We start from the raw sequence: 25,877 nt of genomic DNA, 5'->3' as shown, positions 1-25,877 counted from the left end.
CAGAGCCACCTGCCAGAGCCTGCCTCTGGTACCCCACCTCCTCTTGCACCCCAACTCCCTGCCCCAGGTCACCACCCCAACCCTCTGCACCTCCCCGTCCCAGGTCACAGCTCCCTCCCAGACCCTGCACCCCTCCGAGACCTCTCACCCTGGCCAGAATCCTCTCCTGCACCCAGACCCTGCTCCGCAAGCCAATGGCAGGGGCAGCGACCAGCCCAGCAGGGCAGGGCAGGGCAGGGGGGAACCCCGTTGCTCACATAGCAGGGGAGCTGCACGTGGGGGCTGCGTAGCATCGGCAGGCTGAGTCTGCTCTGCCCTACGGCCCCGCTCCCTGCCATCCCTGGGCGCCCCCATGCTGCCCCTCGAAGGCACCGAAACGTCTGCCCGGTGCTTTGGCCCCGCCGCGGCCCATGCAAGGGTCACCGAATGAAGCCCATAGGCATCGTCAGCCTGCATACGGTACTAACCTGTCTGTGCAAGCCGATAAATTTATAGGGGTCTCCGTCCGCCCAGGGGGGCAGCTGCACATCCCCCAGCACCGTGCCATCCTGCATGCTGCCTGCAACAGGTCCCAAGGGAAGATTAGCTAGACAAACAGCCAGAGCCGTTGCTCGGTTGCAAATGGAGACCGGTTTTCCCCAAAGCTAAGCGAGCCAGGGCCAGATAACTTCCTATGGGCGAGGTTTCTCCTTGTGTGGTTCTGGCTGGAATATGGACGTGGCCTCCTAAAACCCTCCTAAAATCCTGTTTTCCCTGGGGATTTCCCGGGCAGATCCAGAGAGAGCCTACAGCTGATGCGAATGAGAATGCAAACTCCCGGGTGCCTGCCCGGAGCGGAACCTTACAGCACCTCCCTGTGCTAGTCATGACTAGAGCCCTGCATGGCTACGCAGTTTGTAGCCACATCCACGGATGCAGATCTCAGAACACGTGCAGGGTTCTAGAGAGGAAATCTGTATCCGCATCTCTGGCTGCAGACACCGGCAGATATAACGTGGGTCTCTGCAAATTTGCATTACCACGATAAAATCGCACCGTTCGCAGCACGAACTCTGTTCCCATCTCAGAGCAGACTGGATCCAAACACTAGTTCTATGGGTGGCAGCACGGGGCCGTGCTAATTGCGGGGGATAATTACTAAAGTAGGAGTTCGGTCCTGAGGACCACAGAAGTCCCTGTGATATGAATCCTTACATCGATCTCTTATACAGCGCTACTCAGAGCACATCACGGTCTTTCAATGGACTCATCTTCGCACCGCGATTTATTATCACCATGGTACAAATGGGGAACTTAGGCACACAGATAAGTGACTTGACCGAGGACACACAGGTTGCCTGTGGCAGGGAGCTGAACTGTATTCTCCAAGGCTCTAGGGCAGTTTCTTCACCCCTGGGCCACCCTTGCCAAGCCTTCTGAGCATCTCCATAGAAGACAGCCCTGAAATGGGAGACTGTAACCCAATCCCTTTGAAACCAAGATGCTTTGGGTCTGGATTCAAATTTCACAGCTCAGCCTACCAGAGCAGCTGCAACGGCCAGATCCCATCTCGCAGCCCCGCGCTGTCAGGGCGCTCGCCCGCCTCTCGGCTCTTACCAAACTCAAAGTGATTGCAGTTGGTTAGGAATTCGGGCAAGTAGAAGAACTCGGGGATGAGCTCGCGGACGTCGCTCATGTTGTCTCGCGACGCCGAGTCCCAGGCGTTCTTCACGCTGTGGAACATCCGGTCGGCTACGTCGAAGCTTCCCCCCTGCAGCCACGAGGAGAGACAGACAGACTGAGCGCGCCCCCCCGTGCGTAGGGTTGGATTTCCAGTGTGCTGCATGACCTTGCCTGACCGAGAGGCAGGAGCCGAACCCCGGCCTGCTTTCTAATGGGACTCTAGGCACGTAGCTGAAAGGGGCCCCGTTTATACGGTGCACTTGGGAGGGGAACGCGTCTAGCCTGCATGGCGTCGCCATCAAGCAGCAATGTGGCTCTCCTGCATGACCGTGGCCTGGCTTTGGGACACTTTCTGCGAGCCGGCCTGCTTCCATGCACCCTCCCCCCCCCTTCCCCCCATGCTGAATGTTATAGGCGCTTCCTGAACAGGGCTGGTTTCACAAAAATCAGGCCTTTCGGGAAAGCCTCCCCTTACGTTACGCGGGAGTGTGGCCTAGGATTGAGACCGTGTTAGAGTTCCGGGGTCATTTCCAAATGCTGAGCGCAAGTCCCATCGACTCCCAAAGGCACTTGTGCTCCTAAGTCACTTAGGCGCAGCGAGAAAGCCCCACCCCCTGTTGGGATCGCAACGCCCGCCTCTGAAGCACAGCTAGTTGTCACGCTGCTTCGTTCAGGAACGAAGACAGAGATGCCGCGCTGACACCGCAGGGGACGTTTGCCCCACTAGGATTTCAGCCTCGGGCCCGTGTACACCCTGGTGAAAAGTGCCCTGGGATCTGCACGGGCCACGAGCGCTTAGATCCACCGCCCTGCCTATCCGATCAAAGCCTCCCTCCACACGGCCGATCCTGACTCGGAACGGGACACACCCGAGCCTGTCTGTAGTGGTCTCCCAACCACAACTAGCCAAACTAATTGCAGGAGATAATTGCTAAAATAGGAGTTCAGTCCTGAGGACCACAGGGGTCCCTGTTGTATGAATCCTTACATCGATCTCTTATACAGCGTTACTCAGAGCACTTCACAGTCTTTTAAAGGACTCATATTTGCACCCCAGTCTATTATCACCATAGTACAGATGGGGAACTGAGGCACACAGACTATAAGTGACTTGACAGAGGACACACAGGTTGCCTGTGGCAGGGAACCGAAACATATTCTCCAAGGTTCTAGGGCAGTTTCTTCACCACTGGGCCACCCTTGCCAAGCCTTCTGGGCATCTCCACAGAAGACAGCCCTGAAATAGGAGACTGAAACCCAATCCCTTTGAAACCAAGATGCTTTGGGTCTGGATTCAAATTTCACAGCTCAGTCTACCAGGGCATCTGCACAGGCTGTTTTTCTTAGCTCCCTCTAGAGCCTAGAGATGTGGATTAAAGATTCAAACGGCGACACTCTGAGTAAATTGACTGTTGGAGGTAGGGGTAGGGCCAACATCTTCCCGCTCATATCATCGGGCTAGCGTGCTAAAAATACTGTGGCCGCAGTAGCACAGGCACTGGCTTGGGCTAGCTGTTTCCATGGGGTCTAGACGGGTTTATCCTCGGTGTGGCCACCCTTTCCTGCCACAGCATGGCCACACTGTCATTTGTAGCGCCCCTGCTCGATGATGGCCCGAGTGGTCTGCCTACGGGCGCTAGGAATCACAGCCCACGTGCAGCCACACCCGGAGAGCCACTCTCGAAAGGAAACTCCACACGGCCCCTTGTCCAGGCCTGGGGGAACACCATGACTTAACCCAGAATATTTCTCCAGCACCACCACAGAACGTCAGCCAACGGTTTCCCGAATCTCAGGCAAACCCTGGGGAACATGGCCTTTCCTGGTGTCTGGGAAGAGAAGGTTGGCTCCAGAAGGCGTTTCGGTGGGGCAGGAAGGCAGGCCTGGGGGGTGGGACAGAGGCGTGGGACTCAGGGGGAAAGTCACTTGTGCTACACTGCGCTTCAAAATCCCCACTGGGAAAATGTCTCCTCCTCCCGTACCCCCAGGGGCGCTGAGAAGCCAGGGTCCAGTCCTTAGGAGGGGCTGAGAGACTGGAGCCACGAGGCACACAGGAGAACTTGGACTGATCCTCCGAACTCATTTCCCTCCTGCTGTTTGCCCATGTGGCGATAGAGAAGCAACGAGGGGGCATGGGAACAAGCTGGGCTTCACCAGCCAGCACCCTGAATTCCAGCCTCCGGGAAGGTTGGAATCTCAGGGCAGCTAACGGTGGCTTCCAATCTAGCTACGGTGCCGCGACCACATGCTCAGGGTTTAGCTGATCGCCATATTTGGGGTTGGGAAGGAATTTTCCTCCAGGGTAGATTGGCAGAGACCCTGGAGGTTTTTCGCCTTCCTCTGTAGCATGGGGCACATGGATCACTTGCTGGAGGATTCTCTGCATTTTTGGGGTCTTTAAATCATCGTTTGAGGACTTCAATATCTGAGATAGAGGTGAGAGGATTATTTCAGGAGTGGGTGGGTGAGATTCTGTGGCCTGTATTGCGCAGGGGGTCAGACAGATGATCATAATGGTCCCTTCTGACCTTAAAGTTTATGACTGTGTCTAGATTGACCAGTTTTTCCGGAAAATCAGCCGCTTTTCCAGAAAAACTTGCCAGCTGTCTACACGGGCTGCTTGAATTTCCACAAAAGCACTGACTTCCTACTGTAAGAAATCAGTGCTTCTTGCGGAAATACTATTCTGCTCCCATTCGGGCAAAAGTCCTTTTGCGCAAAACTTTTGCGCAAAAGGGCCAGTGTAGACAGTTCAGATTTGTTTTCCTCAAAAAAGCCCTGATGGCGAAAATGGCAATCGGGGCTTTTTTGCAGAAAAGCGCATCTAGATTGGCACAGACGCTTTTCTGCAAAAAGTGCTTTTGCGGAAAAGCGTCCGTGCCAATCCAGACGTGCTTTTCCGAAAATGCTTTTAACAGAAAACTTTTCCGTTAAAAGCATTTCCGGAAAATCATGCCAGTCTAGACGTAGCCCATGAGTCTATGAGACCCTTTTCACCCAGAGAGATGGTGGCTTTGGGTTCGGCCTGCGTTGGATTGGTTTATAGCAGGGCCAGGCCTCACCACTCCAAGGAGGCGTCTCGGCCCACCTCAGGTGGGGAGACAGGGCCAAATGAAAGACGGCGCAGGGGGCTATTTCTGGAAGCTGAATTCTGGCTCTGACTCGCCAGCCCGTCGGGCCTCTCCACACAAAACGCTGTCCCTCCGCTTCCTCGAACCTGGGATGAAAGGGGCTGAATTCCACAGCTGGCTGCTCCCCCCGCCGGGCCGGAAGATGAGAATTCAAACACTAAGCCTGACAGGCCGAACGTCTGCGGACTTGAATCCCAGCGACGAATCCTTTGAGGGACAGAATTCCCCAGCCCCTACTTGTCGCCCGCGCCGTCGGCTTGCTGTGTCCTCGCGCTGAGCTCCGGGGGCGGAACCCATCTGTGTGCCTGTGGGGCAGGCCCCAGCTCTGCAGAGGATACGAGGGACCTGTCGCACACGCAGAGGGACGTCCCTTTCCCTCAGGCTCCAGCAGTTCATGCTTTTAACTCTGGAGGCTTTCGCTTCCGTCCCTGGCAGCCAGCTAAGCGTGACAGATTTGCATGCAAGCCCGTAGGGACCTGCCTCTTGCTGGCTGATTAGGATAGCTCATTGCTTCTGTTCACCTCCTCTGTTGGCCTCAGGAGCTAGATCAAGAAGACTGGGATCAAAAAGGTCCTTTCTAGGTAGTTACAGGTGACTGGGGCTTACCTTTCAGGGCATTAAATATCATAGAAGCACAGAACACTAGAACTGGAAGGGACCTCGAGAGGTCAGCGAGTCCAGTCCCCTGCCCTCACGGCTGGACCAAGCACCATCTGGACCAGGGCGACTCAACTTTGGAAGCCCCGAGGGCCACATTGATACTCACAGCACACGCCGAGGGCTGCAACTTAAGTGTGGTTGCATGTACATGCAAATATATATTCAAATATATGCAAATAGCTTCTTTCACACTGACGGGCATGAATACAAAGATTAAGGCAAGACGACACAACACACAGGCCCCATTTGAGTCAGTGCTGCTGCTATTAATACAAGGCAACGTTTACCCAATTTCCACCCATCTGACAGCACTTTTGATGAGCACTGACAGTCCAGGACTGTAACTACTAAAGCGCATCTCAACAGAAGACCATTGTTTTGAGTGCTTTTTGGTTTTGGCTCCCACCCATGGGCCACATGTTAAGTCCCGCGTAAATCCAAACCGCACCCAAACCCAAACCGCACCGCGGGCCGCAAACAGACGGGCTGTGTGGCCGGCAGGCCGTGTGTTGAGTAGTCCTGATCTAGATCATCCCTGACAGGTGTCTGTCCAACCTGCTCTTAAATATCTCCAGGGATGGAGATTTCACAACCTCCCTAGGCAACTTATCCCAGTGTTTCACCACCCCGACAGGTAGGAAGTTTTTCCTACTGTCCAACCTCAACCTTCCTTGCTGCAGTTTAAGCCCATTGCTTCTTGACTCAATATAAACTTAAACTTTTATATTTAAGCAACACATAAGCATCCGTGCAGGAGCTGAGCAGGGGGTGAAAACGAGACAGCTAGTCTTCCACTTCAATGCACTGTAAAGCAAACTCCACTTTTGGGTAAGCAGTCAACGGAGCTTACGTCTGGATAGGGGAGACTTTGCACTCCAACTCAGGGGATCACAACTAATCCTCTGGCCAAGATCTAGCTAAGAGATAATTTGATGCACAAGGTCATTTTGCTCTTGATCAGTACCAGGCAGGGACCCTTGGAGTCAAATTCACGTCGAAATTAAAACAGGGTAGAAGGAGGTCTATAAATAAATCAACAGCTAACAAGTATCTCATTGAAGCATATTAAAGGGCTTTGTATATTTAATCTTCACACAGCGCCCTGTGTCGTGTAGTGATTGATGCTTTTTCATCTTTTTTTGCAGCTTTTATGAGCGCTGATGGTAATCTCCGGAGAAACAATATGATTTGTAATAAAAAGATTACCTGTATTAAATAAAAATAATATATACATAGGAAATGCTGTTAGTGTGACAAATCTGGTTAAAGATATTACCACCAAGAAAAAATGTGATTTTTTCCTGGGCTGTCTAATTCATTTTCAGGAAAAGTAATATCTTTAAAACTTAAGCCTGTATTATTTATAAAGGAAGCAATAACTGATTTTCCCATTTCTTGTATTAATAAATTTATTTGCATATATTTATATCAGAATTAATGGGTTTTCTCTCTCTCTTGGAATACAAAAACTGCACCGAAAGGGAAAAAGAAATTCCTGGAATTGCGTTAGGCTTTTCAGCTGCACATTAACATAAACTCTTACAGCTTGAGCCACACGGCGTGAGATCTAGGGTTTCCTTCCTTTTTGTGAAGCCATTACAGTCATCAGGGCTACGGGTGAAATTAAATACCGTCATAGCCACAGTATGACAGTGGCAGGGCAAAGCAGTTAGGGAAAAGCATTCCCTGGGGAGAATATAAGTTAGAATCAAACTGCACTCCTGTAAGAATGGGGCTGAGAAAGTGCCGTTGATTATAACATTGGGGCCTGATAGGACCTTAAATCCAAGGAGTTCTAAGTGCATCTCAGATGCCTATGAAGGCGCAAAGCTTTAAAAGACCCTTTTCTTAGATGTTCACTTACTAACCAACCTTCTTCTTTAGATGGCTGGGTGCGATCAGCTCTATGGACCAGTGGAATCAACTTCGCCAGACAACTCTGTTTGAATCAGACCCATCTCAAGACACTCTCCTCTTAAAACGCAGCCCTCATCTCCACCTCCTCCTGCTCTCCTGACTTCTTAAGAGCCCCAGGGCAGAGTTATGGCTGGATCCCCCCACGTCCACATGATTATTGACACCCTTGAGGAACTCTAAGAAATTGGCGAGGTTTGATTTCCCTCTGCAAAAGCCATGTTGACTCTTCCCCAACATGGCGTGTCGGTGTGTGGGGTAGTTCTCGTCTTTCCTCTACTTTACATAAGAACATAAGAACAGCCATAGTGGGTCAGACCAAAGGTCCATCTAGCCCAGTATCCTGTGTGCCGACATGGCCAGCACCAGGTGCCCCAGAGAGGGTGGACCGAAGACAATGATCAAGTGATTTGTCTCCTGCCATCCCTCCCCAGCCTCTGACAAACAGAGGCCAAGGACACCATTTTATCCCCTGGCTAATAGCCTTTTATGGACCTAACCTCCATGAAATTATCTAGCTTCTCTTTAAACTCTATTATAGTCCTAGCCTCCACAGCCTCCTCTGGCAAGGAGTTCCACAGGTTGACTACACGCTGTGTGAAGAAGAACTTTCTTTTATTAGTTTTAAACCTGCTACCCATTAACTTCATTTGGTGTCCTCTAGTTCTTCTATTTAGGGAACTAATAAATAACTTTTCTTTATCGGCCCTCTCCACACCACTCATGATTTTATAAACCTCTATCATACCCCCCTCAGTCTCCTCTTTTCTAAACTGTAAAGTCCCAGTCGCTTTAACCTCTCCTCATATGGGACCCGTTCCAAACCCCTAATCATTTTAGTTGCCCTTTTCTGAACCCTTTCCAAGGCCTTTCTACCAGCCTGGCTGGGAGTGAATTAGGCATGCCCGCCTGTAACCGCCAGGATCATCTCTGGAGCCCTTTAACAAGATCAGCATTACATTCGCTTCCTTCCAGTCCTCCTGTGGAGGGCTGTGTTCCTACCAGCAGGGGGCGCTACGGTTAGACGGCAGTGACCAGATCAGTCACTTCCCGACTTCGTTGGACCCAGCTGTACGTCCCAGTGGAACCAGCTCATGCCACTCAGGTTTGCTGCTCCCCTGTCTGCCCCGGGAGCGAGCGGCACCAGGTAGACGTGGGGAACGACAACCCCGGCTCCGATTTGCACGCGTTAGTGCACGACCAGCGGAACGAGGCAGCTGGCAGAACCAGTCAGTGGTTCAGCCAGACCTAGAGCAAGGCAGGACCTTGGGCGCTTGTGTCAGTCTCGGGTGCTTTTACAGCCCCCTACCAAGCACACACAGGCTGGGGGCTTCTTATGGATCCAAAGCGCCGGGGGAGAGCGCTGCTTTGACAGCTCACAAAGCCGTGGCCCGCTGCCGGGAACAGCCGACTTCACGGGGCTTAGTGCTCAATTAACCCACTTGTAATTGCTAAAAGACCAGGGAATAAAGAGCCGAATGCCGCAGAGCATTTGAAGAGGGATGCGGCCGGCCCTCCCCTGCCTCACAACAGTCCCCAGGCGCTTCAGCGCCAAACAGAAGGAGCCGTGGTCGAGGCCCAGCAACCCACAAAGCCTCCCTCGGGGTCTTGCGTGAGCCCCGGGATCAGGTTCTGCCGCTGAGCGTTCCCCGAAGGGAGCGCCACGGGGCCTCCATCGGTACCAGGCTCCGCGTGGGACATCCCGGAGTTACTCGAGGATGAAGGGGCGGGGGGCGAGCCAGGCGCCGGAATCTAGGAGCAGCAGAACCCGCTCCGTGCCAGGGAGGTCAAAGGCTGCGTCCCGTTACCTGAAGTGCGCAGAAGGTCTGGGTGAACGGCTCCATCCGGACCAAGTACGACATCACGATGATGGCGGAGGAGTAGTGGGTGCAGTAGTGACACTGGGCGGACGGGTCTCCTGGACAGCAGAGGATCAAGTCTCGGTTGGTAACACTTAGCCATTGGACAGCACAGCTGCAAAACACCACCCTGGGGAGGGGCAGGGCTTGAAAGCCAGAGGTGTGCAAGGATCCTCGTGCCAGGCCACGGCCAGTAGGAGGGGTGCGTGTCACCACCACTGGGCAGATTTGAACCTGGGACCTCTGGAGCTTCGAATAGGAGCTTCTACAGCTAAAGCTATAAAGCCAGCTAGCACCCTGCTCCCTTGTTCTTCTCTCTCACTGTAAGTGGGCTAAGTGCCCCTGCATGGCCAGTGACCCACACTAGGGCTACATCTGCACTGCAGGCTTCTTGTGCAAGAGCATTTTGCACAAGAGTTCTTGCACAAAAGGTCTTGCACAAGAGCGTGTCCACACTGCCGTATGCTTTTGCGCAAGTGCATCTCTTCTGATGCTTGACTGTAAATTGACTTGCACAAGAACACGCGTGCAGTGTAGACGCTCCGCAAGATTTTGCGCCAGAACGGCTGTTCTTCCACAAAAAGCCTGCAGTGGAGAAGTAGCCTAGGTGTGTGGGTTACATGTGCACGCACAACCACACAGGTACACTGCTACCAGCTAGGTGCATGCACCAATACCCATTCACACCCAGGGTGCAATACTGGAGGAGAGCAGAGGCCCTAAAGCGTCTCTGTACCTCTTGCCCCTGGATATCTCTGGAGTCCTCAGTTACTATTTGGTTGCATTTGCAAAAGAGTGATCTCCACTTCCCCAGCTATCACCCGCATGGCCATATAAGGACTGGATGGCGTCACAGGTAACCCCTACCACCAACATTCCCTTTATGTTTTTCTATCCATGTGCGGAATAAATTTTACGATGTGCACGGAAGCCTGTGGGGATGTGCACCACCAGTAGGCACACACCCTGCTGGCTGTGGGCGCTCTGCCAATCAGCATGTGAATCTCTCCTGGGCGGCTGCCCAAGCGCTTAGCTTCCAAGGACCCTGCCTACGGCCCTGCGGATGAGACCAAGTTGGCGGATGCCTTAACGTTAGCAGCGCTCGAATGCCCTCGTCTTTCCAGGCCACCTGCCTGCTCCTCCTCCGCCTCCCCAGGGCTCAGTGCACACCAGGCCGAAAGGGGGCACAGGCCTGGCAAACAAAATGGCGACATCTGAGCCGTGGCGCTACACATTTCAGCCCTGCCTCTCGGGGCGCAAGCAGCCAGCCGGTGCTGCTGCAGGAAGCAGGCAGAAATTCCACCCCCCCCCCCCACCGGAGCCAGAGTATTCTCGGGGGAAGAGCCCACTGGGTCCTCACCCCTCCCTTCCTGTGAGGCCTTTGCTCCCCACCCGACCTGGGGACACACCTTTTCCAGCCCTGCACCCCCAAGCCCTGCTCATCACCCTGCCCCCCCAGAAACCGCCCGTTCCCCAGGGGCCAAACTGCCCCCCCCCCCCACATTACCAGTCTCCGGCCTCAGGGCGGGGGCAGGGCTAGCAGAGCAGGGCACTTGGGGAGGGGGACAGGATGGGAGTCACCCCTATTAGGAGCCATGTCCCAGAAGGCCACAGCTTAGCTCCCTGGGGCGCTTGCTGCCCCTCATGCCAGCCTTGCACTTGAGACGCCCCCAAAATCCAGGGGTCCTGACCAATGTTCCCGCTGACTCTTTCCAGCCACGTGCGGAACAAATTTTATATTCCCAGAGGCATGGGCACCACCAGGAGTACAGCCTGTGCCGGGGGGGCTCTGCTAATCAGCTGGGCAGCACTGGACTCTCCTGCGCGGCCGCACAGGCGCCTGGCGAACCGGGGAGCCCGGCCGTGACCCCCAGGCTGCGAAGCACTGCTCTAGATGACTGGGGTGCCCCTGGCAGACCTCTGTGTCCCCGCCTGGGGCACATCAGCCCCCGTGGAAACCCACCGCCCCCAAGCGCCCACCTTCGCTCTTCTCCACCTCGTGGTAGCGCTGGACGAACTTGCGTTTCCTTTCCAGGGTCTGCGCTCCCATGGGCTTGGAAAGGTCGCGGAAGGTCCGGGGGCTCGCCAGGTTCAGCGCCTGCAAGGCCAACATGGGGGGTGAATTCTCCTGCACCCCCACTGCCCACGCTCGGCTCTGCGCCCTCCCCAGACACAAGGGTCCAGAGCGTCCGGCCCCCCAGATGCCTGAGCTCGGGGCGCACTCCCTCAGATTTGGGGGGACGCCCTCGCCAGCGTGGAACGCCGCCACATTGCTCCGGGGAGCGGCCTGGCCCCCGGGCAGGGCGTGCTCATCTTCCTGGCACACGGGGAGAGGCGGCTGGCAGGATCCGCGCTGAGGGCCCCCGGGAAAGGCAAAGGCCACCACCCCTTTGCTGGCCAGCGTATGGGGCAGAACGTATCTGCTGCCGGGGCAGAATTTCAGCGGCTCGTTGGAGGCCGCGTGTGCCTGCGGGCAGACCGTGCATGGAAGGAGGCCTCCTCCCCACGGCTCCCCAGCGGGCCCAGGCAGCTGGCTGAATACTCGGCCGTGTCGCCGCGAGGGCCAGGCCCGCGCCCACGTGTGTCGCTGGGACTCGGGCCGCCCTGTCCTCGGGTGGCTGGCCCGCGCCGCGGTGGCTACCCTGCCGGGCTGAGCCCGCCAGCTCAGGTCCACCCTCGCCTGCTGAGACCGTACCGCCCCATTGCTGGAGAGCGGGGCTCGGCCTGGCGTGGCCTCCCCTGGCTCCGTTCTCGGGGGGGGGACACGTGGAGCCCACTCTTGGGGGGCGGGACAACACAGGGCCTGCTCTTTGGGGGGGAGCGCAGGGCTCACTCTTGGGGGGGACACGGGGCCCGCTCTCGGGGGGGGGACAACACAGGGCCTGCTCTTTGGGGGGGAGCGCAGGGCTCACTCTTGGGGGGGGCGACATGGGGCCCGCTCTCGGGGGGGGGGGACACAGGGCCTGCTCTTTGGGGGGGAGCGCAGGGCTCACTCTTGGGGGGGGCGACATGGGGCCCGCTCTCGGGGGGGGACAACACAGGGCCTGCTCTTTGGGGGGGAGCGCAGGGCTCACTCTTGGGGGGGGGACACGGGGCCCGCTCTCGGGGGGGGACAACACAGGGCCTGCTCTTTGGGGGGGAGCGCAGGGGGGGGGCGCAGGGCCCGCTCTCGGGGGGGGGGAACGCAGGGCCTGCTCTCAGGGGGGGAACATGGGGCCCGCTCTCGGGGGGGGACAACACAGGGCCTGCTCTTTGGGGGGGAGCGCAGGGCTCACTCTTGGGGGGGACACGGGGCCCGCTCTCGGGGGGGGGACAACACAGGTCCTGCTCTTTGGGGGGAGCGCAGGGCTCACTCTTGGGGGGGCGACATGGGGCCCGCTCTCGGGGGGGGGACAACACAGGGCCTGCTCTTTGGGGGGGAGCGCAGGGCTCACTCTTGGGGGGGGCGACATGGGGCCCGCTCTCGGGGGGGGGACAACACAGGGCCTGCTCTTTCAGGGGGAACACAGGGCCTGCTCTCAGGGGGGGAACATGGGGCCCGCTGTCGGGGGAGGGGAACGTGGAGCCTGCTCGCTCCTCAGCTGTCTGCAGGGACAGGAAGGAGAGGGGGTCAGGCCCTGGCCCTGCGGGCGCACCCCAGCACTCAGGTCAGCGAAGAAGCCTTCGCACAGCTCGTGCTGCGCCCCCCTTGCTCACCTGGGAGTGGTAGTCGGCCAGGACCCAGGGGAAGACGGGGTACTGCATGTAGTCGTTGTAGGTGCGCCCGGCCAGCGTGTTCAGGTACATCAGGTAGTCGAAGTTACTGATTTCTCTCCTCTGCCATGTCGGGGAACAACCAGCACAAATCTCGAGGTGAAGCGGCTGTAGGCTCCTCGAGGGGCATCAAATGGGGATAGGGGGCATGGGGCTTCAAACGGGGATAGGGGGCATGTGTTTTGCTTCTCTCTCTCTCTCTCACACACACACACACAGATCTGGGCATCTATGCTCCAGAAACTGGCTGGAACCCACCAGCTCATTGTGCAGGCACTACAAAGAGGCCCCAGCTGGTAGCAATGCCCAGCTGGCAGCGATGCCCGTTGGCCTGGAGTCTGAGCCCTCAGAGACGGCAGCTGCTTTGCAACTTTGGAAGCCTTCTCGGGACTCTCCAGGGCCCCTGTTCAGCTGGGCCACAGCGTTACACTAGAATCCATCAGCAAATCAGCACACGCCGACATCAGCCTGACCCAGTCTCCCTACACGGTAACTAAACGCTCTCACTGGCGCTTTGTCTACACTGCCTGTTTTTGCGGCAGAAAAGATGCTAATGAGGTCGCGACTTTTTTAGCGTATGTTCTGCCGCAAAAACTGGCAGTGCACACATAGCCTGGATCTTCTCCCGACGATCTACACCCTGCAAAGCCAATGGGAACCAGCGTGGGGCTACGCGGTCTTCTGTGGCCATCAAGATCTTTATCAGACACAGCCTGGAAGCTACAGTCCGGACATGCAGCCGGTGCAGGAGAGGGTCACTGCAGTGAAATCAGTGGCGCTTGGATGATTTACACCTGGATTTCCTTCTACACGTCTTGACTAGAGGGGCCCTCTTAGGCATCACTGCAGCAAAATCCGGACGCTCGAGGTCCATTGAGCCCTGTGTCATGTCTCCAATGTTGGCCAGCACCAGCTGCTTCCGAGAAAGGTGCGAGGAACCTCACGGTACCCCAGTGTGGGCTAATCTGCACCCCAGGAAGGGACTCACCCATGCTCCCTACGAGTGAGAGGTTGACGCTAAGCCCTGCGGGGAGAGGTTTGCACATTAAGCGGTACGGCTGGATTCCTAGGACACAGCAGTAGGGCAGGAAGACTCGGTCCTTTTCTTTCCTCTACTCAGGACTGACCCGGTTTGAGCAATCAGAGAGTTAGCCAGAGATGGTCTGCATTTACCTGCCACTTCTGGAGCATCGTCTTTTCCCCGCCTGTGTTCTTCCTGCAGGACACAGAAGATTTTATTGTCACCGTGTGCTGCAAAGCTCCCGGGGAAGGATTCAGAAAGCATGCCGATATTCCAGTCCCTCCTCCTGCATCCCCAAAATCGTACATTACGAGAGCATCAAACTGCGCTTTGCAATCCAATGGTCAGACGGCAGCGTCATACGATGGGTGTTTCAAAAGCTCTCAGCTCCAGCTTGTTAAATCACGGAGAGTCTCCTCTCCAATGTCAACGAGAGCAGAGTTAGGTCAGCATACCGCCATATGAAGACACCCATCCATAATTCAAGCTGGGTGGAAAAGGGTTTTCCAATCCCCTGAAAATTTTCAAGAGGTCAAAGAAAAAAATCCCCCATCCTAAATTCAGGTGGGAAGTTGACATTTCTACAATTTTCATAAAACAAAAAATTGGTGGCGTAAATTAAAATATTCCATTTGGGGAGTTGTGATTTTTTTTTCTTTCGTTTTCATCCTTTTTTCAGTCTCAGCTTACATTTCCCAACAAAAAGTCACTTGGAATTGTTCGTTTTGGAAAATGTCAGAATGTTTCCTTTTGACCATTTTCAAACTCTTCTTTTCCTACATTTTTTTGAGTTGGGAGCTGCGTCAAAACTGACTTTGAGGAAACCCAAAGTGTTAAACCAACTGAAAAAAAAAATCAATTATTCACCCAACTGTTTCTGTAACTGTATCATTTCTAGTGGCTACACCAATGTCTCAGACTAAAGAGAAGTATTATTTTACCTGTTGCCAAGACATTTTTTTTTTCTTGCAGACTATGGGGTTGTTCTCTTCGGACAAACACTAAATACTAGGATTGATTCCGTCTCACAACCTAAAACTCACATGTCTCTTTTTTCAGTTCCCTGGCATGACCAGACAATCAGAGGTTACGTTTATAGCAACCATGCATACAACAAGAAGTTTCATTCCCATCTGATACGGGAGACTGGGTCTTGGCTCTTTGCCCTAAAGACAAGAGGATAAACGCTTCTCTCTGTTGCATGGTGTAAATCAGCAGGGACTCCACTGATTGCAATGAAATTACTTTGGACTTGCACCACTGATTCTAAGCAGCTGTTGGCCCAGGAATTCAGGAATTCCAAGTAGCAAATTGGAGGACTATTATAAACACCTGACATTTGTTGCATAGTTCTCACGTTCCTATATGCTGCTCCCTCTCAGTCCTCCAGAGTTTTAGAGGCACCACTCTATAGCGAGAGGATTAAAATACAAGATGTTGCAATGAACTGGCCCAGAGCATACAAACATTTACATGTGTATGTCACTGCCCTCTGCTGGATGGAAACAGAACTGCTCCACTGTGTATCATAGGCCCTATATACCTAACAGCTAATGGAGATTCTCCAGAGGCCACTTAGAGCTGTGTAGCACTGGCAGAGGTCTAAGTAGCCCCTGCAGAATGTAAAGAGATTAAGGAGTCAGACATGCTCCTGGAGATATTCCCATTTTAGGGATATGCCGATGGGCTGGACACAAGAGCCCCGCCCAGTCTCAAACGTTCCGGAATCCGGCGCCACAGCATGATGACTCACAGAGGTCGGAATGTTGGCTGCAGGCCTGGGACGTTCAAGGCGATTCCTCCCACTTCCCCGACCATCTTTCATCAGCCAACGTTCCTCCAGCCAACACCTCCCCGGCTAGCCCACTGCCGGCCAAGAGTAGACCAGCACCACCCACTACACCGTCGTGAGTGCGCTTACAGGGCTCGTGGCCAAACGGAAAGGGGGGCAGGACCTTTAGACACGTAAATCGCTGAACTCTTCCAGGGGGTGAATTTACCTGGATTCCTCAGATGCCTCCATCATGGTCCCCCTTTGCCTAGGCCATCCGGGGAGTGATTAATTAATCCCTACCCCGCGAACACTGGCCTATGGGTGACGGTCAAAAGGTTCCATCAAAGCCCTGGAGTCAAATCCTGCCCCTAACGAAGTCCATGGTAAAATGCCCATCGATTTCAGTAGAGCCACGATTTCACTCTTTTGGGTTTTACTCAATTCTCAAAAATTCCAAAGCCGGCAAAACAAGCAGCTGTTTCCCTGCAGTTTTTCCCAGTATTTACCTGCTCTGCACTGAACTGAAAATACAGAGTGCCCTTTCACTGGAGTAGCAACAAGCCAGCGTCTGCTCCCTGCATGGATCAAGGGACGCAGGGATACAGGGAAGTAACCGTTTCTCTTTACACTTAACCCACGTCTCCTCAAGGTTCAGCGTAGGCGACACGTGAGCAGGGAAGCAAAGTTATTGCTGCTCGATTGTTCCAGTTTCCCTGTCCCTATACGCCTGCCCCACTCCAACGCTGATGGGAAAGCATTAAATATGTAAATAATCAGAATACTATTCAAGCGCTTGAACTTTTATATCACCTTCCACGATCTTCACGAATATCAGTCAATTTAGCCTTTCAACCCTTCCCTGGGAGTTAGGGAAATATCTGCCCATTTGACAGGTGAGAAGACTGAGGCAGTCTTCCTGCGCTGGATGCTTATTGTAGGATATGGGGCAAGTCATTGCTCTGTACCTCAGTTTACCTCTTTGCAACAGGAGGGTGATGCTCGTGACCCCACTTCTAAGGTTTTGCTAATTTCAGTCAGATTGCACTGAGAGCCTCGAGTGGAAGGAGGTACAAAAGTAGATCTTATATTTACAGAACACCTCTGACGCCACAGCCCTGTCACAAAGTTACACGGATACAGGGGTACTTTATCCACCAAGGAAATGTCACTCCCCACCACAGGCCGGGCAGACAAATATAGTAAGTTTATTTTAACTAGCATTGGGGAGCAGACAGGCTACACTCCCCAAGGCTGGACGCTGGCAAGCACAGACAGTCCTGGAATCTTTGACAAAGACCAAACATTCTCAAACTGTTCCCTGGTTACACACCTCGGCTACATCTACACTGGCATGAATTTCCGAAAATGCTTTTAACGGAAAAGTTTTCTATTAAAAGCATTTTCGGAAAAGCACGTCTAGATTGGCAGGATGCTTTTCCGCAGAAGCACTTTTTGTGGAAAAGCGTCCGTGGCCAATCTAGACGCGCTTTTCTACAAAAAAGCCCCGATCGCCATTTTCGCGACTGGGGCTTTTTTGTGGAAAACAGTACTGTGCTGTCTACACTGGCCCTGTTGTGCAAAAGTCTTTCGGAAAAAGACTTTTGCCTGAACGGGAGCCGCATAGTATTTCCGGAAAAGCACTGATGATCTTACATGAGATCGTCAGTGCTTTTCCAGAAATTCAAGCGGCCAGTGTAGACAGCTGGCAAGTTTTTCTGCAAAATCAGATGATTTTGCGGATAAACTTGCCAGTCTAGACACAGCCCTCATGTGACAGAGAGAATCTCTGGCAGCCCCTTGCACCACATGTGGAAATCAGAGCGATTTCTCTTCCCTTGTTAAGTGATTGGTTCGTTTTTGAAGCCATCAAGCCGGCCACAAAAAACACAAGCTCGTTACCCCAGGCCGAACAAAAGAATGAAGGTGAATTCATGTGCTCAGGCATCTCCCACCTGCACGACAGCAGAGTCCAAATCATTTAAACCCACAGTGAAAGCAACCAGCTCTGTCCCCTTCTCCTCCCCTAACCCAGTTGCCACGGTCCCCTTCTCTCGGCATAAACTCCACCCTGACTTTTCCAGGCCTTGCATGCCGCTGAGTCCTCTCCAGCTCCCGTCTGAACCTGCAAGTTGGAACCAAACATTATGCTAATGATCGCCAAGGACCTGGGATTCCGGTTGCTTAGGAACGAAAGTTTCGCAGGCTGTGGAAGGAGAGCTGAATAGAGTGACACTGTAGCTGGGTAAGTCCTTCGAAACACCCTCCCCTCTTCCCGCACACAAACAACCATTTCTTGAAAGGTTGCCATTAAAAAAAAAGAGGGGGGGGAAGTTGGACTTTAGAATTGACAAGCCTGTGAAAAGCAGAGCTGCCCAGGTCTCCCCTGCAGCCTGGGGATTTAGTTACACACCCGGGAAAGGACCAATTCATTATGCAGAGAAGACTAGCCAGAAAACGATTGCAGGCGGACTGACCATGGAAGCTCAGATTCTGCGGCACAGACCAAACAGGCAGCTTGCGACGTGTCCGCGTCTGGAATAGATGTGTCCTGGGCGTGAGCTGGTAAGATCTCAGACTGCCCTATCCAGGCTCGTGGACAGGAAACGGTCTTTACTTTTGGGGGGCCGGGGAGCACAGCGGCAGTTTGCAAGTGTGCACGCTGCAGGTCGATCGGACACAGCCTGGGAAGTTACGGGAATTTAAAGGGAGCCGCAGTTCCTGCTGGCTGACAGGACCCATTTAATCTAAGCCAGCCCGTTAGTAGAAGCCGTGTTTAAGCGTCAGTGAACGAATCTCTCTTTCCTCTCAAGTTTTAGCAGACCACAAAGAAACAGTGACAGGCTCCTAAGCAGGCAAATGAACCTGATTTGCAATGCGCAAAGCGCAGGATTGGCTAGCGCACGAAGGGTGTAATGCAAAACTCGAATGGCACCTGGTTCGGCGTTTGGTCACATACCAACCTCAAGCCAGTGTGTAGGCCCGAGCAGTGTCTGAGCACAAAGCAAATATAACGAGCAACTCGGAGCCACCAGATTGGTAGAGGATGGGTAGCTCAGCCGCTGATCTGTGTGTGGCAAGACTCCACCGATGGGAAGGGTTTGTCCCTGTGTGAAGTTCTTCTTCACACAGCGTGTGGTCAACCTGTGGAACTCCTTGCCAGAGGAGGCTGTGAAGGCTAGGACTATAACAGAGTTTAAAGAGAAGCTAGATAATTTCATGGAGGTTAGGTCCATAAAAGGCCATTAGCCAGGGGATAAAATGGTGTCCTTGGCCTCTGTTTGTCAGAGGCTGGAGAGGGATGGCAGGAGACAAATCGCTTGATCATTGTCTTCGGTCCACCCTCTCTGGGGCACCTGGTGCTGGCCACTGTCGGCAGACAGGATACTGGGCTAGATGGACCTTTGGTCTGACCCAGTACGGCCGTTCTTATGTTCTTATGTCCTTGGGCTCACTGGTTAACTGTGTAACCGCTGAAAATCTCAGGAGTTACATGCTGCGGGGGCAGATCCTGCACCACGGGGCAGCAGCTGGCTCTCTGGGAGCTGGTGTATGCCGGGAGCTAGGTTTTAAGCTGGGTCCCGGCTCCCTCCCCGCTCCCAGGGAGCCGGCTACCACTCCATGCAAGCTCTGCTAGAAGGGGGGGCAGCCAGCTCCCTAGGAGCGGGGCGGGAGCCTGCGGGTAACCGGTCACGGTAACCGACGAGCCCAGGCTTATCTGTTAACCGTGGGAATGGTTCTCCCATGTCATCCCTAGTATCCCCATGGTTATCTACCTAGCTCCAGCCATGTGCCCCAGGTATGTCACCGGCCCCAACGAGATCAGCTGGTTCATTAGCTTGAGCAATAGAGGCTTAAACGTCCAGCGCTGACAGTTTCCGAATTTAATCCCTGCCGTGGCGCAGCCGGGGGCGCCGAGAAGGGTTACACTGGATCCATGAGTCAAGTAACAGCCCAACCCCCTGCTGCCCTCTAGCTCTCCGTGGCCTGGCTAGCGCCCCTCACCGTGCGCTACTCAACCAGCAGCCCTGACCAAGACCGGGGTAGAATGGGCCCCTTTGCTGGGGAGAGGCCAAGAGCACCCAGGCATGAGTCCCACCGGACGGGATCTTGTGGGGGTCGGTCCTGCTCTGGCAGAGGCTTGGACTTGTTGACCTCTTGAGGTCTCTGCCAGCCCTGGGGTTCTAGGGACCCCCTTCCCTACAGCCCCCAAGGGTCAGCTGGGCTGGGAAGCCACCGTCCCTGCAAGCCCTCTCTCTTGAGGGGAGGATTGGGGGGGACACGTAGGGCCCCCCCCAGAGCATCCAGCCGTCCTGGTTACCCCCTTGCGAGCCGCTCCCCAAGACAATGCAACTCAGCCCCAGAGCTTGGACTGGGAGGTGTTGAGAGTCACACCGGGAAGGACGAGGCTAAAGTTCATCCCCTGCAGCCAGTGGGGCGTCGCTAGGGATGGACACAGCTCACGGCCCCTCTTGTATCCCTTGGAGAGTGACTCCCCCACCTCCCCCTGGGATCACACCAATGCGGACACTATTGCTGGGACGTGGGAGGCCAGAGTGTAAGTCCCAGCCCCGCCACCGACTTCCTGTGTGGCCTTGGGCATGTGCCTTAGTCTCTCTGTGCCTCAGTTCCCCCTTTGTGCAGTGGGGAGACCAACCTATATTAGCTCCCAGGGGTGGGTGAGGATCCAGGCAGTAAAGACTACCGTGGTCCAACAGCTGGGTGGAGTGATGGGTGTCTATGGGGCTAGACAGATAAAGGCGCTGACATCTATCGAACAATATTAAAAATCCAAGCGGGCGAAAGCTCAGAACCCGGACTATTGCTTCCGAGGTGGCAGGACCCACTCAGCTCTCACCGGATGGAAACCCAGCGCTGGTTCCCGAACCTCCCCGAGACGCTCTGACTGCAGAAGGCCTGGCGGGGGCTGGTAACTGGCAGGGATCCCCTGCCTTCGCATTGTCTGGGGCTCTGGCATGTAACGGAAAGGAGCCGATGCCATCTCCGCTCCACTCTGAGCTCCCCGAGATGTACTTGCACATGATTAATGAGTAGCCAAAAAGCCTGAAGGGCTTGTAACGAAGCCTTTCTAATGGAGAAGCGTGTTGCAGACAAATCCATATTGCTTCCCAAACAATCATTCATCAACGCCGTGATTGGACGCTTTCCAATTAAATGCGGGGCCCCCCGATCAGCTGGGGATTAGCCAGCTGTAACCTGGGCTCCTCAGAGCACCCCAGTCGCTGCTGGCGCTGTCACTCGCCTGCCAGAAGTATCTTACTGCCTGCCCTGTGCACACGGATTGTCCGTTACCTTTGACGACCTCCCCATCTAGCAAAACAACGAGTAGCCCTGTGGCACTTTAGGGTACGTCTACACAGCAGCGTTAGTCCGGAAGAAGTGACGCTATTCTGAAATAACAAAGGGCGCGTCTGCCCAGCAAAATGGTGATCGGGGCTTTTTTGCGGAAAAGCGTCTGTGCCAATCTAGACGCTCTGTTCCAAAAATGCTTTTAACGGAAAACTTTTCCGTTAAAAGCATTTGCGGAAAATCATGCCAGTCTAGACGTAGCCTCTCTGTAACTGGCTGGTGAATTTCCTTGGGAGCAGAGGGGCTACTTGTAAATCCAGGAGTGCGCGCCCAGGCAGGTTAAAACGTCCCCTGCGGGTTTGTGTGTGTTCCCATTCCTGACGTCTGTTTGCGTCCATCCCGCCTCTGGTGCAGAGACTGTGCGGTGTGGCCCCTACCCAGGGCCAAGGGGCCCGGCTGGCACTAGCTGGCATCTCCCTCTGGTGGATGTGCGGTTGTACGACCCCTGAGGTGGTGGCGGACGTGGCTCGGGCCTGGGTTGGTGTTGCTTGTGCAGCTGTGTGGACAGAGCTGGCAAGGGGTTTATTGCAGGGGCAGGTTCTGAGGTGCGGTGCAGGAAGGAATGTGCGTGAGGCTGTCTGTAGGCGAGGACCGGCCTGTCTCCCAAGGCCTGTGAGACGGAGCGATTGTTTTCCAGGACAGGGTGTAGATTGTCACCGAGGGGTTTAAACTGGGGGCTGTCGGTGGTGATCAGTGGTGTTCCCTTATTGTCCGTGTTGTTTTCCCCCTACTAGTGACACCCCTGAGACCGGGACTCCATTCAGCAAAGCCCCGTCCTTTCTTACGGGCAGGATTTTCAGAAGCATTCCACGCATCGGAGGCAGGTTGGCTGTTCTCCCGCAGGGTGTTACCCCGCCCACCATCCCCATGGTGTCTGGGGTCTTCTGAAAATCTGGTTGCAAGCGCCACAATAGGTACAGCCGAAGGCTTGCATTGACTCCAACCGGCATCGGGCCAGGTAGTAAGAGTTTTATAGCCTTGGCCTCCTGTAGCATCGCCTCTCGGCTGATCTCGAAGCGTTTTAAACTGCCAGGACACCCTTCCCAATGCTCTGTCTGCAGCATCTTCATTGGGCACGGTCTTCCCTAGCGTGCAGGGAGGGCGGCCCCCGGCGGTGATTAAGGAACACAGACCTTCTTTCCTTTAAAAGTCTCTTCTCTGGTCCCACGGTAACAATTCCATTGCCAAGCACGACATGAAACTGTGCTAAGACTGACATTGTCTGCAGCCGTGTTCAAGCCAATGGAAACGCACAGGCGTACAAACCAGCGCCCAGTCTGACTGCTGTTGTTTACTTTGACAACGATGGAAGGCCCCAATCAACAAAACACTTGAGCACGTGCTGAAAGCACAGAAGTGCTTTGCCAAACGGGGCCCCGGGGCCAGCTGGCCCGGCGGGATCCCGGGAATTTCCCGGTGGGCCGTTGTATCCACCCGTGACGGGCCACCGTTGCCCCGCACGCCGAGCGGCTCTGCGTCGGCGCTGTATGCGGCGCACGGAGCCTGACCCGTCGCTTGTGCTGCGTGCCGGGCGTGACGCAAAGAAAGGGGGCGGGGCTCTAGGGGCTCGCAGGGGTGACGTCATGGGGAGGGCCGTTCCCAGGCCTATTTTGATTGTCAGTCCGCTCCTGGGCCCTCTGCCCTCTAAAGGGTGTGGCCAGTGAGTGTCCAAAACGTCCGATCTTGGGGGCTGGACCGAGACCCACAAGCCCTTCCATGCAGCCAATGGCAGGGAATCCTCCATCGTACAGTCTGGATAGACGCCACCACTCTAATGGTGAAAGACTCTGTGGTCCTCACACTCCATTACTCAGCCTGAGGCACCAGAGCAGTGGTTCAAAACTTCCTCTGCACTGGGACCCCCCTCCTTGCTCGCAGTGGCCATGCCCCCACACCGACGTGCGACACTCCTGAGAACGAGGCCTTTCGGGTGGAGAGCTCCCGCCCCTAGGGGATTGTGGTGACTTTAAAGCGGCCAGTGGTCATGTGTCACCTCCTAACGAGGTCACTTTTCATTCCCAGCCAGGGCTGACCAGCCAGCAACTCAGAAGATTTCACTCGGGCGCCTCCATCTGATTGCTCCTCGCCGCCCGAGCCCGCCGCAGCTCTCTCCCCCGCGGCACGATGGGCAAGGGGAAAGCAAAAGGCCCCAAAGGGAAAAAGGTCACCTTGAAAGTTGCCAAAAACTCCATCAAGATCACGTTTGACGGGAAACGCCGCCTCGACCTGAGCAAGATGGGCATCACCACCTTCCCCAAGTGCATCCTCAAGCTGGCCGACGTGGACGAGTTGGACCTGAGCCGGAACATGATCAAGAAAATCCCAGACTTCATCGAGAAGTTCCAAAACCTGCGCTGGCTGGACTTGCACAGCAACCAGATCGAGAAGCTGCCGGAGACCATCGGCATGCTCCAGAACCTCTTCTACCTCAACATCTGCAACAACAAGCTCACCACCAGGACCCTGCCAGATGAGCTGAGCCAGCTGAAAAACCTGCGCACGCTCAACCTCGGCTTGAACCAGATCGACCAGCTCCCCACCACCCTGGGGTCCCTGAAGGAGCTCCAGGAGGTGGGCGTCTTTGACAACTACCTGACGGCCATCCCCAACAGCGTGGCCAAGCTCCCCAAACTCAAGAAACTGAACGCCAAGAGGAACCCCTTCCTCCAGCCGACGGAGGAGGAGCTGTTCCTCGACAGCATCAAGCGCCTGGAGGCCCTGTACTTGGTGGACGAGAAAGACCTGTGCAGCCCCTGTCTGAAGAAGTGCCAGGAGGAGAGAGACAAGCTGAACAAGCTGAAGAACGCGGTGCCCGCCTCCATGAGGAAGCCCAACTTCTCCGCCCTCATGACGCCCAACTCCACGGCGAAGGAGAACCAGGCGGAGTGGCGGTGAGGAGGGTCACGCGAAGGTGGCGGCGGCACCCGGAGTCCAGCCAGCCGACTCGGAGCATCTCTAGTCCACACCGACCAACAGCTCTGCCCTCACGGCGGTTCTCCTCATTAGCGTTAGCTGGAGAGGACTTGTAGCGAATGGGCCCAACGCGATAGAAGGGCAGAAAAATAAAGGTGAAAGGCCGCTCTTGGTTCTTGGCTTTTATTTAGTGGGTGTCACCATGGGCCAGATCCTGGCTCCTGTCCCATCTGCTTTGAAATCCTCTGGAACCTCCAAGTGACACAGGGCTCCTGTCCGCTTTCTGCCCCCCGCTCACCAGGGCCTGGAAACGCCTACCGCCACCTACCGCCACCTGCCCGCCGTCCTCTCGGCGTTTCCTTCGTGGCCCTGGACGTACTGGGCAGGACTGATCTCCAGGGTCTGCTTCCGTATCTGCCCGTTTTGTACCAGGTCGTTGTGCACGGAGAAATCTGCCTTGTTCCTCCCTGGAAGACCCGCTCGGGTTCCTTGCAGCCCAGCTCCATCTGTCTCCTAGGGGGAGGGACCTTGCAGGGCTGAGGAGAAAGCAGAGCGGGCCGCCTGTCGTGGGAAAGTGTCCCTGATCTTCCTTCCGAGGGACCACAGAGGAGCCCAAAACTGCCTTTTGGACCTTCCTGAGAACTGGGCTGTGGAAATGCTGCCTCATGAACACACATGGGCCCAGCAGAGAGAAACCCCACACCCCTCTGTGGCCTCAATGGCAGCATTTCAAGGAGAATCTTCATTAGCTGTTAGCAGTACAGGGCCTAGGACACAGTTTCAGTTCCGTCCAGCAGAGGTCAGCAGTGAGCCAGACACTAACCAGGACATGACATGACCAGCAGTAATTTCGGTGTGAACCACACCGCATAAAGAGATACAGGACTCTGGCACCTAGAGTGCTCAGAGGGGTGGGCAAAAGGGCCTCCAGGGGCTGGATCCGGCCCACCAAGAGGGTGGATCCGGCCCGTGGGGGCCCTGCTGCTCTCCCGCCCCCAGGCCAATTAGGGCCCAGGGGCGGGGGAGGGCACGAAGCCGCCTCCTGCCTTGCCAGGAGCACGTGGAGCTTTGAAGCGCCGTGTGCGCTCGCGGGGCAGGGTGGAGAGCGGAGGGGGCTTCGCGCACTCCCCCGCCCCAAAGCCAATCAGGGCCTGGGGACGGGGTAGCTGCATGAAGCTTCCTTCGCCCTGCCCCGGCCCCGCAAGGAGCCCGCGGCACTTCAAAGAGTCACGTGTTCCTTGCAGGGCAGAGGAGGCGTCATGTACTCCCCCGTCCCCAGGCCCTGATTGGCCGGGGAGCGGAGCGCATGCCAAACCTCTCCAGGGTATGGGTGCCTAGTGGGAAAGGGGGGCAAAAGGGGTTCCCCACCCCCAGACCAATCATGGTTTGGGGGTAGGTAGCCCCGCCTCTTCCTGTTTAGGCCCTGTCCCTTCCTGTTTAGGCCCCGCCCCCTCCCTGTTTAGGCCCCGCCCCTTCCGGGGTGGCTCGCAGCTACTTCAAAAATTTTTTGAAGTGGCCCCTGGGCAAAAATGATATCCCACCCCGGCTCAGACACACAAGTAGGTCCCGTGGGCTGTGTGCTGTATCCACGCACCAGGGAGCGGAATAGCTGCCACGCACATTGCACCTGCCCCGCTTTCCCGCCACACGGCTTCCTTCCACACCTCTGGGGGCTTATCCAAACCCAAAGGAGCTGCCACCCCACGCAAGGGTCCCCCAGGGATGCAGAAGCCGTTAAGCCGGAACCAAAGGCTGCATTTCCCAGGCACCTCCAGGGGATTTCTGGCTAGGCAAGGATCCGGGACCAGCACCGAGTAGTCGCC

General features: G+C 55.4%; 2 protein-coding genes across 7 annotated transcripts in view; one reads left to right on the top strand and one right to left on the bottom strand.

The window, feature by feature from the left end:
• Window positions 1–25,877, bottom strand: part of WDFY4 (WDFY family member 4) — a 187,578-nt gene that overhangs the window by 24,489 nt on the left and 137,212 nt on the right. For all 4 annotated transcript variants that reach the window (XM_075934641.2, XM_075934642.2, XM_089780037.1 and 1 more), the window contains 6 exons: window positions 14,153–14,195; window positions 12,923–13,042; window positions 11,207–11,324; window positions 9,176–9,285; window positions 1,597–1,750; window positions 468–559 (listed from right to left, as the gene is read on the bottom strand). In XM_075934641.2, coding sequence (XP_075790756.2) covers window positions 468–559; window positions 1,597–1,750; window positions 9,176–9,285; window positions 11,207–11,324; window positions 12,923–13,042; window positions 14,153–14,195 — 637 coding nt within the window. The remainder of the gene's footprint in view (window positions 1–467; window positions 560–1,596; window positions 1,751–9,175; window positions 9,286–11,206; window positions 11,325–12,922; window positions 13,043–14,152; window positions 14,196–25,877) is intronic.
• Window positions 15,752–24,219, top strand: LRRC18 (leucine rich repeat containing 18). 3 transcript variants are annotated; one of them, XR_016350137.1, is made up of 3 exons: window positions 15,752–15,907; window positions 17,856–18,016; window positions 21,876–22,021. XR_016350137.1 is itself a non-coding variant. In XM_006118138.5 (3 exons), exon 3 carries the CDS (start codon window positions 23,266–23,268, stop codon window positions 24,034–24,036), a length of 771 nt encoding a protein of 256 aa, XP_006118200.1. In that variant the 5' UTR covers window positions 15,752–15,907; window positions 17,856–18,016; window positions 23,164–23,265; the 3' UTR covers window positions 24,037–24,219. The 3 variants fall into 3 exon arrangements, 2 of the variants coding, with proteins under 2 accessions (XP_006118200.1, XP_006118199.1); XM_006118138.5 differs by lacking the exon at window positions 21,876–22,021 and adding an exon at window positions 23,164–24,219; XM_006118137.4 differs by lacking the exons at window positions 15,752–15,907; window positions 17,856–18,016; window positions 21,876–22,021 and adding exons at window positions 18,104–18,336; window positions 23,164–24,219.

This window comes from Pelodiscus sinensis, chromosome 8 (assembly GCF_052426305.1).
Source record: "Pelodiscus sinensis isolate ZL-2025 chromosome 8, ASM5242630v1, whole genome shotgun sequence".
Classification (NCBI taxonomy): Eukaryota; Metazoa; Chordata; order Testudines; family Trionychidae; genus Pelodiscus; species Pelodiscus sinensis.
This window is presented reverse-complemented; position numbering and strand designations above follow the sequence as displayed.